The sequence below is a fragment of the Alnus glutinosa genome, chromosome 14, assembly GCF_958979055.1.
Source record: "Alnus glutinosa chromosome 14, dhAlnGlut1.1, whole genome shotgun sequence".
Taxonomy (NCBI): Eukaryota; Viridiplantae; Streptophyta; class Magnoliopsida; order Fagales; family Betulaceae; genus Alnus; species Alnus glutinosa.
This window is the reverse complement of record NC_084899.1, coordinates 19859973-19873805: the sequence shown is the minus strand read 5'-3', so window position 1 is coordinate 19873805 and position 13833 is coordinate 19859973. Positions and strand designations below refer to the sequence as shown.

Genomic DNA, 13833 nt, shown 5'->3' with positions numbered 1-13833 from the left:
TAGATCAATAGAGGTGACATCTAAAAGTTGCCGCTAATAATAGGTCAATAGCGGTGACAATTGGGGTTGCCGCTATTGACCCGACCAAAAAAATAAATAAATAAAAAAAATAAAATAAAATCATACTCTAGCCTTTTAAAATCATATTAACCTATTAATTTTTTTTTCAAACAATTAAACCCTATACAAAAAAATTGAATTTTTAAAATATTATTAGTAAAGTTTTCGATTTACTATGCTTATTTAATATATATTCACTGTTTAAATATATATATATATATATATTAATTCTTTTCGTCATGATTGATCATGACAAGATCATAGGATCGATAGAAGATCTGATCAATCCAAGTGTAGTACTCCGATTAATCGAACATCCGATTGAACTTATTGCATTAGTCTGATTAATTATGATAGAGTTCGATCGATCAAACTTGAGACAGTAAAGGTTCAATTGAACGTCCAATCGATCCTAGTGTAGTAGTAGTCTGATCGATAATGGTAGAATAATATGGTCGATAGACCAATCGATCCTAAGGCATTAGTCCGATCAATCGTGATAGATTTCTATCAATAAAACTTGACATAGTGAATGTTCGATCTAACGTACGATTGATTTTAAGTACTAGTCCGATCGATCATGACAGGATCATAGGATCGATAGAAGATCTGATCGATCCAAGTATATTACTCCGATTGATCGAACATCCTATCGAACATATTGCATTAGTTTGATTAATCATGATAGAATTCGATTAATCAAACTTGACACAATGAGGGTTTAATCGAACGTCCAATCAATCATAATGTAGTAGTCTGATCGATCATGATAGAATAATATGATTAATAGACCATCTGATCGATCCTAGTGCATTAGTTCGATCAATCGTAATAGATTTCTATCAATAAAACTTGACATAGTGAAGGTTCGTTCTAATGTACGATTGATCCTAAGTACTAGTCCGATCATGATAGGATCATAGGATTGATAGAAGATCTGATCAATCCAAGTATATTACTCAGATTGATCGAACATCCTATCGAACATATTGCATTAGTTTGATTAATCATGATAGAGTTCGATCGATCAAACTTGACACAATGAAGGTTTGATCGAACGTCCGATTGATCATAGTGTATAGTCTGATCGATCATGATAGAATAATATGATCGATAGACCATCTGATCGATCCTAGTGCATTAGTTCGATCAATCATGATAGATTTCTATCAATAAAACTTGACATAGTGAATGTTCAATCTAACGTGCGATTAATCTTAAGTACTAGTCCGATCGATCATGATAGGATCATAGGATCGATAGAAGATCTGATCGATCCAAGTATATTACTCTGATCGATCAATATTTTAAATCTCAATTAATTGATTGTTGAACAATTAATTTTAAATGATTATTTGTTATACAATCAAAAGTTTCGTCATGTTCGATCATAGTGTATTAATTAGTCTGATCGATCGATCATAGTGCATTAATTAGTCAGATCGATCGTGACAGAGTTCGATCATTAAACTTGACACAGTGAATGTTTGATCTAACGTGCGATTGATCCTAATAAGTACTAGTCTGATCGATCATGACAGGATCATAGCATCGATAGAGTATCTGATCGATGCAAGTGTATTACTCCAATCGATCAAACATCCGATCGAACCTATTGCATTAGTCTGATTAATCATGATAGAGTTCGATCGATCTGACTTGCCACAATGAATGTTCGATCGAATGTCCGATTGATCCTAGTGTAGTAGTCTGATCGATCACGATAGAATAATATGATCGATAGACCATCTGATCGATCAGAGTGCATTAATTAGTCCGATCGATCGTGGTAGAGTTCAATCAATCAAACTTTACACAATGAATGTTCCATGTAACGTACGATTGATCCTAATAAGTATTAGTCCAATCGATCATAACAGGATCATAGGATCAATAGAATATCTTATCGATCCAAGTGTATTACTCCAATCGATCAAACATCCAATCAAACCTATTGCATTAGTCTAATTTATCATAATAGAGTTCACTCGATCAGACTTGACACAATGAAAATTCGATCAAATGTCCAATTGATCATTGTGTAATATGTATGTATGTATGTATACATTATACTTAAATTTTTATTTTATTTTAAAATTTTATATCTTAGTTGATTAAAATTTTATTTTACTTATTTTAATTTTTAATTTTTAATTTTTAATTTTTATTTTAATTTTTAATTTTTAATTTTTTTTTATCTTTTCTCGAAATAAAAATTTGAACTCATTTAAAAAAAAAAAGATTTAATCATTTTAGAAAATCACTCTTTTTGTAATTTTTTTAAAAAATTATTAACAAAATTTTTGTCATATAGCAAAAAAAATATAGTTTTTATTTTTATTTTTTAATTTTTATCTCTTGGAAATTTTTGGCTTTTAGGTTTGTCTTAATGGGCATTGATGTTTATAAGGTGTCTTCAGCTCTTTCTAATTTATCTTTTATCTTTTTAATAATAACTTGATTGCCCTTTTTTGTTCATTTCTCCTGGCTCTTAGTTTTCTCTTGTTCATTGGCTTAAGTTTTATCTTTCATCGTTGTTTCTACTTCTTGAATAAAAGAATTATGGTACAACCACTGTCCTGTCATCTTCTTTATTTCACATTTTATTGGAATTTTTTTTTCTTCTGCGTTTGGTCAATGCGCTCTGTTTTTCTTGAATTGGGTGCGGATGGATTTTAGTTTGTATTCAAGATTTCTACTCCAATGATTTCTGCTTTATGGGTTTTGTTTTTGGGGTCTTCTTATTTTTTTTTGTTTTTCTTTGGTCTTTTTCTTCTGGGTCTGGTGAACGTGCTCTGTTTTTCTTGAATTAGGTATCGATGGATGGATTTGCAGTACAACATGTATAATTCATATTCACAGAGTTTGCCCCATCCAAAATCATCAGCTCCATCTTCTATATATATATTTTTTCACATAAGTCAAAAGTATTATTCAACCGTGAAGGTTACAATCAGCTAGAATAGCCTGATGAATATAGGAGGGGCACTCGTCTATCCATTTTTCGTTCAAATTATGAGAAATAGCACATCTAGCTAAAATATGAGCATCCCTGTTTGCATCTCTTCTAACATGTCCAACTTCAACTGTGTGAAACTGAGCAAGACAAATCTTAATATCATCCTCAAGCTGACCATACACCTAGTTGCAAGAGCCATCCATGCGCAGCGCTGTGACCACCACAGCAGAATTACCCTCCAAAAGAACCCGACGCCCTCCCATTTTCCTTCCGAGCATCACTACATGCCACGCTACCACTACTTTGGCTGTTGTGGGATCGGTAATAAAAGGAAAAGTTTTGGATTGTACTGTCACCACACACCCCGTCTCATCCCTAATGACCACCCCAATTCCCATTTGCATCGGGTCCTTTCTTGTTGCCGCATCCCAGTTAATCTTCCAGAACCCTACCGGAGGTTTGTGCCAGATGGGGTGAATATCAACCACCTTTGCCAAGGGGCCGGGCTCTTTGGAGATAACCATGTAGTAGTTCTGCAAAGATAGCTTCACAGCTTGTACTAGCTGGGCTGGAGGAGTAAAACCTCTATAAAAAAACAACCAAATTCCTACGCAACCATATGGATCTTGCCGTCATCAGGGATTCCAACAACTCGTCAGGTTCAAGCTTATCCTCCAAAAACATGAGAAGTCCTTTTCCATCTGTTTCTGAACATGATAGTTTTTGGATTCGTCTCCCACATTCCTGCCACACAGCTTCAGCCAATGGACAACGCCATAAGCTATGAAAAATGGTCTCAATTGCACTCAAGCAAATCGGACACAGAGGGTCTTGGGTAATCCTTTTGCTAAAGAGGTTTTCCTTGGTAGGTAGAAAATTATAACACATCTTCCAGCAAAATTTTTTTAGAGCAAGTGGAGCTTGCAAACTCCACAAAATCTTTCAGACATCCTTCCTTTCCTCTGTACCTGAACATTCCCCCTCAGTTTGGGCTATCCTTTTCTTTTCCTGATAGTAGGCACTCTTCACTGTGGATATTCCTGAAGGAGTACCACACCACACAAGACGGTTAGGTTGTCTAAGGGGACTGAGGATTATGCTACCGATTCGAGCCACGTCGTTAGGACCAAAGATGCTCCAGATCAGAGACAAATTCTACCATCCTGAATCACCATCAATTAGAGAACTTACCCACATCTCCGGGTCCAGATTAGTACATGGTGGAAGAAAAAACAGTTTGTGAGGAGGGGGAAGCCATGCATCTCCCCAAACTTTTATACTTTCCCCATTTCCCACTTGCTAGCCCACTCCCGACTCTAGAATAGGTCTCGCCTGAATAATACTGCGCCAAGCAAAAGAGGGTCGGCGTCCCACTTGAGCCTGAAGAAAGCCCTTCGAGGATAGTACTTTTGTTGCATGATTTTTGCCACCAGAGAATCTAGCTTAGAAATGAGCCTCCAACCTTGTTTCGCCAACAAAGCCCTATTAAACACTACCAAGTCCCTAAAACCCATGCCTCCTCTCTATTTGGGACGTCCTAGCATTTCCCAACTCATCCAAGGAACACGACCAAGATTAGATTTATGCCCCCACCAAAAGCGGCTCATGAGAGAATTGAGAGATTTGCATAGAGTGGTCGGCAGTTGAAACACACTCATACTATAAGTGGGAATTGCTTGGACAATAACTTTGATTAAAATTTCCTTTCCCGCTTGAGAAAGAAACTTTTCTTTCCACCCATCTAGCTTTTTCTTCACACGACCACAAATTCCAGCAAAGGTTTTATACTTGGACCTACCCACCAAGGCAGGGAGACCAAGATAGTGATCAAAACCTGATTTAATTGAAACCCCAGCAGAGCTGCGAATAAACTCCAGAAATCCAGCTCGGGTGTTTTTGCTAAAAAAGATTGAAGTCTTAGCAGTGTTCAATTGTTGGCTTGAGGCTTTCTCATAGAGGTGCAAAACCTAGAATAAGTTACTCCATTTTGTAAAATTAGCCCTGCAAAAGAGGAGAGAGTTATCTGCAAAAAAGAGGTGACTAAGATGAAAGCCCCCTACTGCAATTGGTACTCCGGTAATTCGCTTCTGACGTTCTGCCTTAGCTATTAAAGAACTCAGCCCCTCCGCCCTGATCAAGAAGAGCTAAGGCGACAAAGGATCTCCTTGCCGCAAACCATACGAGGGGACAATCTTCCCATTAGGTTTACCATTTATCAACATAAAATATGAAACACTCTTGACACAAGTCATAATAAGGGTGATCCATCGTTCTGCAAATGCCATAGTCCTCAACATAGCCTCAAGAAAAGGCCACTCCACTCGATCATACGCCTTGCGCATGTCGACCTTGACAGCCATATAACCTTTTTTACCTCTCATACGGGAATTCATAGTATGCAAAGCTTCATAGGCAAACAATACATTATCCATAATAAGTCTCCCCGGGACAAAAGCACTTTGATGATGAGAGATGATAGAAGGCAGCACCATCTTAAGCCTATTAGCTAGAACCTTTGCAATAAGCTTATACAACACATTACAGAGGTTGATGGGTCGATAGTCACCAATTGAAACAACATTGTCCATTTTGGGGATCAAAGCAATAAAAGTCTCATTGATGGCAGGGTTAAAAGACCCACCATTAAGAAAATTCAGGATTGCCTCTCGAATCTACCCTCCAATAGCTTCCCAGTGATGTTGGAAGAAACTGACTCCATAACCATCAGGACCTGGAGACTTGAGTGGATGTATCTGAGCCAGGTCTGAATTGATTTCATCCGGTGTGAACACTACTGTTAACAAAGCATTATGATCAAGAGCAACCTGAGAGTGCACTGAAGAAATACACTTCTCAATCTCTACCACCCCTTCCGATTCATAAAGTGTTTGAAAGTATTGAACAAAAGCCCTGCCCACCTCCTCAGGTCTAGACCACACTCGCCCATTAATATCTGAGATGGAACATATATTGTTTGACTTCCTCTGGTGGTTGGCCTAAGTGATGAGTGCCAAATATTGTATATTTGGATCCCTTAATTTGCATTTGTTAAGCCTTTAGTTTTGTTATTTTCTAATATTTTTGGTTAGTTTTAGTGTCTTAGTGTTTTGCAGGTTATTACGAGAAAATAACGGTCTTTTTGGTAAATTGGCAAAAGAAATGAATATTGGGAAGATAAATGAAGAGCCAGCATGTTAAATGTTTTTATTTTCTGGACTCAGAGCAGATTTTGGAAGCGCCGAACCATGAGATTTCTTTCCAAATAAAAGATCAGCAAACACGTGGATGTGTGGAGGTGTTTTAAGCGTATTATATATTCCTGGACCTACATCAGACGGGCGTGGGATATCTTCAGTCTTCACGGGTTTCTCCAAGCTGGCAGCAGATGGGAAACGATTTTTCTTCTCCAGCTCATTCCTTCCAAAGCTGGGCACCGAATCAAGACAAAAAATCTTTCCAAAGCTGGGCTTTATATGCACACAATTCTTTCCACGCAAAGAGAGAGTAGCTGTTCTCCAGCAAGGCACTGAGTTTTCTGCAGCATGGATTCTTTCCTAAGTTGAAAGCACTGAATACACGTAATTCCATGAAAGGCAGCAAATCATACTTCTTTAGGAAAGCTTTTCACGGTTTCTTTAGGAAGCCAGACCTATAGCAGTCGTGCATAATTGATCATACAAAAGGAAAGTGCAGCTCGTCATTTGATTTATTTCCACACGGTTTCCTTCCATAATTGACACCCACCGAATCAATGATTCTTTCCATGTTTAGCAACAACATGAGTCAACACAAATCCAAGAGAATCAAAGGCACCAGAGAAGCACATGTTGAACTATCCAGAACTGGTAGAGCAGTACTTGATTTCTTTCCAAAAGATTGGCTCTTTCTTTCGGCATACATTTTCAAAAGGAGCAGCACCGAAGTATGCCAATACCTATTTTCTCTGAATTTGGCAATACCAAAATGAACGGGCTCTTTCCATATCTGGCAGTGTACGTGGATGTGAAAGGCGCAAAGGGACATGCAGTAAAACATAACGTGTTGTGTGGGCAGCACTTAATTCTTTCTAAAGCTAGGACACACTAATGAGAAAATCCCTTAAACGAAGCAATGCAGGTCATGCGGCATTGTGAGAAGAGAAGCAACCGTGAGTCTTTCAAAGCAGGACACGATGCTTTCCATATTTAGCCAGCAACAAAATTAGTACCTAAGCCCAAGTATTGCACTATATATGTTAGTCTTTCTCTTTTGTAAGGTGTGGTGGGGGGTGGAGACGAAAAGCCCCTCTTTGTACATAGCGTCTTTGGCTTTTGTTCTCATGCAATTTTCTCTTTTGTAAATCTTCTATTTTCTTTATGTTTTTAATAAAATTTATCATTTTATTTTTATCCATGAGTAGCTAATTTTTCAACTAAGATTGAGGATGAAACCTCACCTTTGAAGAGCAACAATATTTTCATGAGAGTTTATGCTATCTGATTTTATTGGATTTAATATTTCCAACGTTCTACTTTTCAATTATTGAGATGATTTCTTAGATATCTATTGTGATTTCCGGATACATGTGATGATTTGAGAATAGTCTCATTTAATTGATTGTTTGGATTTTTCATTTATCAAAAGATTGGATATTCATTGTGTTTCATTCTACGGATACATTTGATGATTCGGTTTTAAACCGGATATCTTTTGTGATTTGTGCAAAGAACGGATTCAATGAATGATTTAATTAATTTTTGAGGCATAGTAGGACATACATAAGATTTTTACGGTGAGAACTTTGAATATGTATTGACAACCATGAGAATATGTGGCTATGATTTGGTGGGTGTAGATTCCAAAACCTCAGTACTTTTTCTTTAGTTTTAGGGGTAATTACTTTTTCCCCCCATGAACTACCAAAAAATGCGCAATGCCCCCATGAACTACCAACTCGACCAAAATAGAGCATTCAACTACCAAAGACAACCCTTTCCCCCCCTTCTGTCAGTCAAAGAGGTTAAAACAAACGGTCAACGAGTCATGTGACCGTCACAAGCCGTTTTACCCTCATTTTCTTCCTCTTTTCCCCCCATGAACTACCACCATCTTCCTCTTTCCCCCCATGAACTACCACTATCTTCCAACATGCCCCCATGTAAAACGGCACATGACCCGTTGACTGTTTCTTTTAACCCCTCTAACTAACGGAAGGGGGAAAAATGGTTGTCTTTGGTAGTTGAATGTTCTATTTTGGTCGAGTTGGTAGTTCACGGGGGCATTGCACATTTTTTGGTTGTTCATGGGGGGAAAAGGTAATTACCCCTTAGTTTTATTTTATTTTTCTGTTATTCACAAAATTTGGAACTAGGTTAAAATAGAATTAGTTTAAATAGAAATTAATTTTTGCAATACATCTCTCTGTGGATTCGACCTTGTACTTACACACACACTATATTACAAACAATTCATGCACTTGCGAGTATTAAAATTTGCACATCACTAAGCATGAAAGTACTGAGTATTACAATCTCCACCTTGAAACCAGTTACGCTTTGCTCGCTGGCGCCATTTTACTTCTTCCATCTCGAGAAGCTTATTCAACTCACTCTGAATCTGGTACATAGAGGAGAGATTGCCAGAATGTTCCACCTTCTGCATTTTTTCCAATCTCTTTGTCAGGAGGTTAATATTTTTTGAAGAGGCTCCAAACTTGGCCTTACTCCACCCAGATAAAGCTTCCTGGCATCTAGACAACTTCCTCATGACCTCTCCCAAAGACGTTCTCCCTGGACTATCGATGAGTGTTCCTCATCAATATTCCACTTGGCTTCGCAGCAAAAGAGACGGGCTGATACCACACAAGCTTTATCAAATTTATGCCACAAGGGTTTATGATCTAAGTTACATACCGGAAGGACCTCCACAGAGGCATTCGGAAATTGAAGACTCCAGCTTGTAGTAGCTATTGCACGATCGAACCTCTCTTTGATAAACTCCCCAGCGTCCCTCTTACTACTCCAAGTGTATCTTGCTCCATAATAGCCCAAGTCCCCTAAATTGCAATCCAACAGAGTTGTCCTAAATCGATCCAACTGGATTTCACGTCGAACCGCTCCCCCAACTTTCTCGCTTTGGTTGACAATCTCGTTAAAATCTCCTATGCACAACCAAGCTGGGCGACTCAGGGAACCAAAATGGGAGATGAGTCTCCACGATTCTTCCTGAAGCTTCCTGTCAGGGTTGCCATAGAACTTTGTAATTGTCCAAGAAAAATTAGAAGAAGCCAAAGAAATAGTCGCTGAGATATGCCTCTGTGAGTAGTTTTGGAGCATCACATCCAACCCCGTTGTCCATAATAAAGCCAGACCACCACTACGACCCCCAGGGTCAACCTGAATTAATCCAGCAAAATCCAGCGATTGTCTTAACCGTTGTAAAACTCCCATTCTCACCTCTGTTTCAATAAGGAACAGAAGGTGGGGTCTCTTTTGCTTCACCAGACTGTGAAGCTCCAGAACTGTCTGAGGGTTCCCAAGCCCCCAACAGTTCCAACACAAGATACTCATAATGAGCGGCGGGGATGCTGGGCAGCAACCGCCGATCCTCCCTCACCTCCTGAAGAAATCGAGTCATGCCTTCTGTATGAAGCAAAGACTCGATTCTCCAAGGACGAGCTTGACTCCTTTTGATGCTTAGTGTCCGACCCATCCTCCCCTTGAACCTCCATTCCGTTGGGAGAAATGGAAGGTTTTTGCCCACCTTGTGACTCCAGACTTGGGCCCTCCTTGTCACACAGGGAGAGAGACCTCTCTGGTTCCTTTAGGACGTCCCCACTACCACCCCTAGCCTGTCGCTTCCACCAGCGAATTCCTCCCGATCCCTTACTCTCCATCAGACTCAACGAAGCCACCATCTCGGATTGGGTTCCTGTAGGTTCCCTCTGTTTACGCTTTCTGTACTGTGGAGACTCGGTGATGTGTGGAAATTTCTGGAGAGATTCCCCAGGATTGGAGCTGTTCAGAGACTTTTCTTCTGCATGGGGAGTTTTCGGTAGACTAGTAAGTTTTAACGAAGCTACACGTGGGATGAGGGGTTGAGGCTTCCTGCATGGATAAATTTCATGGCCCCCCTTTGCTTTAGGTATGTAAGCCTGGCCCATCTTTGCCAGGCCATGGCCCATAGAGCCCACAACGCTTGAAGATACCCGGAACCCTTCCTCTTTTTGGACGTTTGGGTTTTGAGTTGACTTGCCTTTTTGAGCACCAAGAATCTCTCCCTTATTTTCTTTAAAAGGTTGCTCAGATCGTGGTAGAATCCCATCGCCCAAATTAACAGCGGACACCTTAATTTGGGGGGTTGCAGATCGTAACTCCCGATTTTTCCGAAAAACACGCCCCTTACGTTCCACTGACTTCCTTTATATGGTATTTTCTGAGATTTTTGTGAAGGCCAGTTTGGAAGGTGGGTACTGCTTTGAACTCGCCTCTGATTCAGCCTTTGGTTTCTGGCTTTCCTTACATGGAAAATCTTCCATCGGGGGCGGTTCTGTTTGAACATGGCCTGAGTTCGCCGGGGAAGAAGCACCGGAGAACTTTTGTCCCTCCTTAATACCAGGACGCTTTGAGAAATCATTCGTTCGCAACCAGCTTCCCCAACCCTCCAACCCCTCATCGTGGCTGGATTTCCTCGTTTGCAGCTCAACGCAACCCCTAGGGCCATGGATAATCCTCCCACATTTGAAGCGAAACACCAGTAATTTCTCATACTTGAACGAGACCCAAGATGTGTTGCCCGCTACCTTCAGGTTTCGCCCTCGCTCCAATGGTTGAAATAGGTTTATTGCCACTCGGACCCGAAGGTAGCGGCCCCACCCTACATCGTCCTCCGCCATGGCTACGTCTTCCACTTTACCAATAGAATTGCCTATTTGGATCCCCACGGCTCGGTTCATGCATCCTAACGGCATATCATGAATCTGAACCCAAATAGGGGTGAAAGAGAAATCCATTTGTGAGGGAAAGAGAATCTAGATAAGGGAGCTCCAGCTTATACGTTAACATTTGCATGACTCCTACATGTGCATTTTGATGATATGCATTAAGATGACATAGATATATCACATTTCCATTTGTTGCTCACAATAATGAAGTTACTTTTATTTATTTTTTTTTTTTTTATGTACACTACAATGAAGTTACCGAGTATTGAACAAAATTCACATATAAATAATAAAGGCATATTCTTGTTCAAACTAGCCACAAAATCACCAAAACCACAACTGTAAATAGTGAAATGTTAAGACACTTGGCAAAACTGGGAACCATATATCCAACCAACAGTTATAACAACCAACAACCATTGAACATATATAGCCAATAGCCAAACACTCCAAATAATTTGTACTCATCCTTATAACTCCATGTAAGCCTCCCGCTGCTACATTTTACAGTACTTCCACCAATAAGTGAATAACAATGCGATTGAAATAACTTACCATCGATCACTTGAGCCCTTTAACACCGCAATTTTGAGCCTATCTTTCTCTCTTGCCATCCTACATACATTTTAAAAAAAAATTGTTATATAATTTTACTCGCTTTGTTTACTCAAAGTTCTTTAACCTTGATAAACATGTCAAGGGAAGTTTACTATTCAAAGTTCTTAAAAGAAATATTTGTCTTAATCTCTTACCTTGAAATGAGCCTCCTACTTGCTACATCTTACAATACTTCCACCAATAAGTAAATGAGAATGAGATTGAAATAACTTACCATCACTCACTTGAGCCCTTTAGCACCGCAATTTTTAGCCCATCTTTCTCTCTTGCCATCCTACATACATTTAAAAAAAATAAATTATTATATAATTTTACTCCATTGCAAAGTTCTTTAACCTTGATAAACATGTATAGGGAATTTTTTTTTTTTTATTTTTTATTTTTTTTTTATTTTTTATTTTTATTTTTTTTGCATTTGAACATAATGTTGACAATGAAAAGGTTGTCTTTTGCCTATATATTATGTGTTTAATTCTTTTCCTCCTAAACAGCACGGGAGATCTCTAACTTCAAAATTCAAATGAATGATCTAGCTCATTGGTTATATCCATTGTTCTACAGTCCTGACAAAATTAAAATTAAAAGACAATACTTTTCAAGCTAGAAGTTTCACAAATCAATATGATTTCAAGCTACAAATCCAATGGGTATAATGAAACTATAAAGAAAAGCTTCAAACCTTACCCTTCTAGTTTCCATGGATTAAATTCCTTCATAAACCACTCCAAATCAACTATAATCTTCACAAAACTAAAGTGAAAATTGGACCTAAGTGAAAATTATAGCAACTGATACTATTTTCTTTTCTTCATCAACGCACCATTCGGTGCTCAATTTTTCCAAAGCCATTCAGCCCATAAACAAAATTCAAGAACAACCATTCGGTTATCCCCTACCAAAGTCCTAAAAAATCAACCCAAATATAATCCTAACAATTAAACATGATTTTTGTACTATAGAATCGATCAATTGGATTAGTACACTATGATCGATTTGATGTTTGTTTGAGACTAATGCAATAGGATTGATCTGATGTTCGATCATTCGAATTAATGCACTAAGGTCGATCGGAGCCTCTGTCGATCATATTATCATACTCGGATCGATCGGACTAGTACAATAGGATTGATCCAATATTTGATCGAACCTTCACTATGTTGAATTTGATCGATCGAACTCTACCATGATTGATCGAATTAATGTATTAGGATCGATCGGATGTGTCGCCGCTAATTTGATCGATCGAACTCTATCACGATTGATCGGACTAATGAATTAGGATTGATCTAATGTTAAATCCATCGAAGTAATCATTAGGATCGATAGGATTTTCTATCGATTGTATTATCCTATCATGATCGATCAGACTAGTAAACTATGATCGATTAGACGCTCGATCCATCGAAGTAATTCATTACGATCAACCGGATATTCTATCGATCATATTATCATATCATGATCGATCGAACTAGTACACTATGATCGATTAGACGTTCGATCGAACCTTCACTATGTCAAATTTGATAGATTGATCAAACTTTATCACGATTGATCCGACTAATGCACTAGGATCGATCTGATGTTGGATTCATCTAAGTAATGCACTAAGATCTATCCGATCTTCTATCGATCATATTATCCTATCGTGATCGATCGAACCAGTATACTATGATTGATTAGACGTTTGATTGAACCTTCACTATGTCAAATTTGATCGATTGAACTCTACCATGATTGATCAGACTAACGTACTAGGATCGATCTGATGTTCGATCGTTCGAAGTAATGCACTAGGGTCGATCGGATCCTCTGTCAATCATATTATCATACTAGGATCGATCGGACTAGTACAATAGAATTGATCTGATATTTGATCGAACCTTCACTAGTGAAGGTTTGAATTTGATCAATCGAACTCTACCACGATTGGTCGGACTAATGTATTAGGATCGATCGGATTTATTGATGCTAATTTGATCGATCAAACTCTATCACGGTTGATTAGACTAATGAACTAGGATCGATCTAATGTTAAATCCATCGAAGTAATGCATTAAGATCAATCGAATCTTCTATCGATCAATTATCCTATCATGATCGATCAGACTAGTAAACTATGATCGATAAGATGGTCAATCGAACCTTTACTATGTTGAATTTGATCGATCGAACTCTACCACGATTTATTGGACTAATGCATTAGGATTGATCGGATATTCGATACAATACCACTTTTATTATTATTATATTATATATATATATATATATATTTCTG

General features: G+C 38.4%; 1 protein-coding gene across 1 annotated transcript; it reads right to left on the bottom strand.

Annotated features, from left to right (window-relative positions):
* Window positions 1–8760: 8760 nt before the first annotated feature.
* On the bottom strand, window positions 8761–9567 carry LOC133856793 (uncharacterized). Its single transcript, XM_062291841.1, has one exon. The coding sequence runs from the start codon at window positions 9565–9567 to the stop codon at window positions 8761–8763; it is 807 nt and encodes a 268-aa protein (XP_062147825.1).
* Window positions 9568–13833: the final 4266 nt, after the last annotated feature.

Coding starts and splice junctions, on each gene's coding strand:
- LOC133856793 (XM_062291841.1), bottom strand. CDS start 9,567: ATGAGTATCTTGTGTTGGAACTGTTGGGGGCTTGGGAACCCTCAGACA.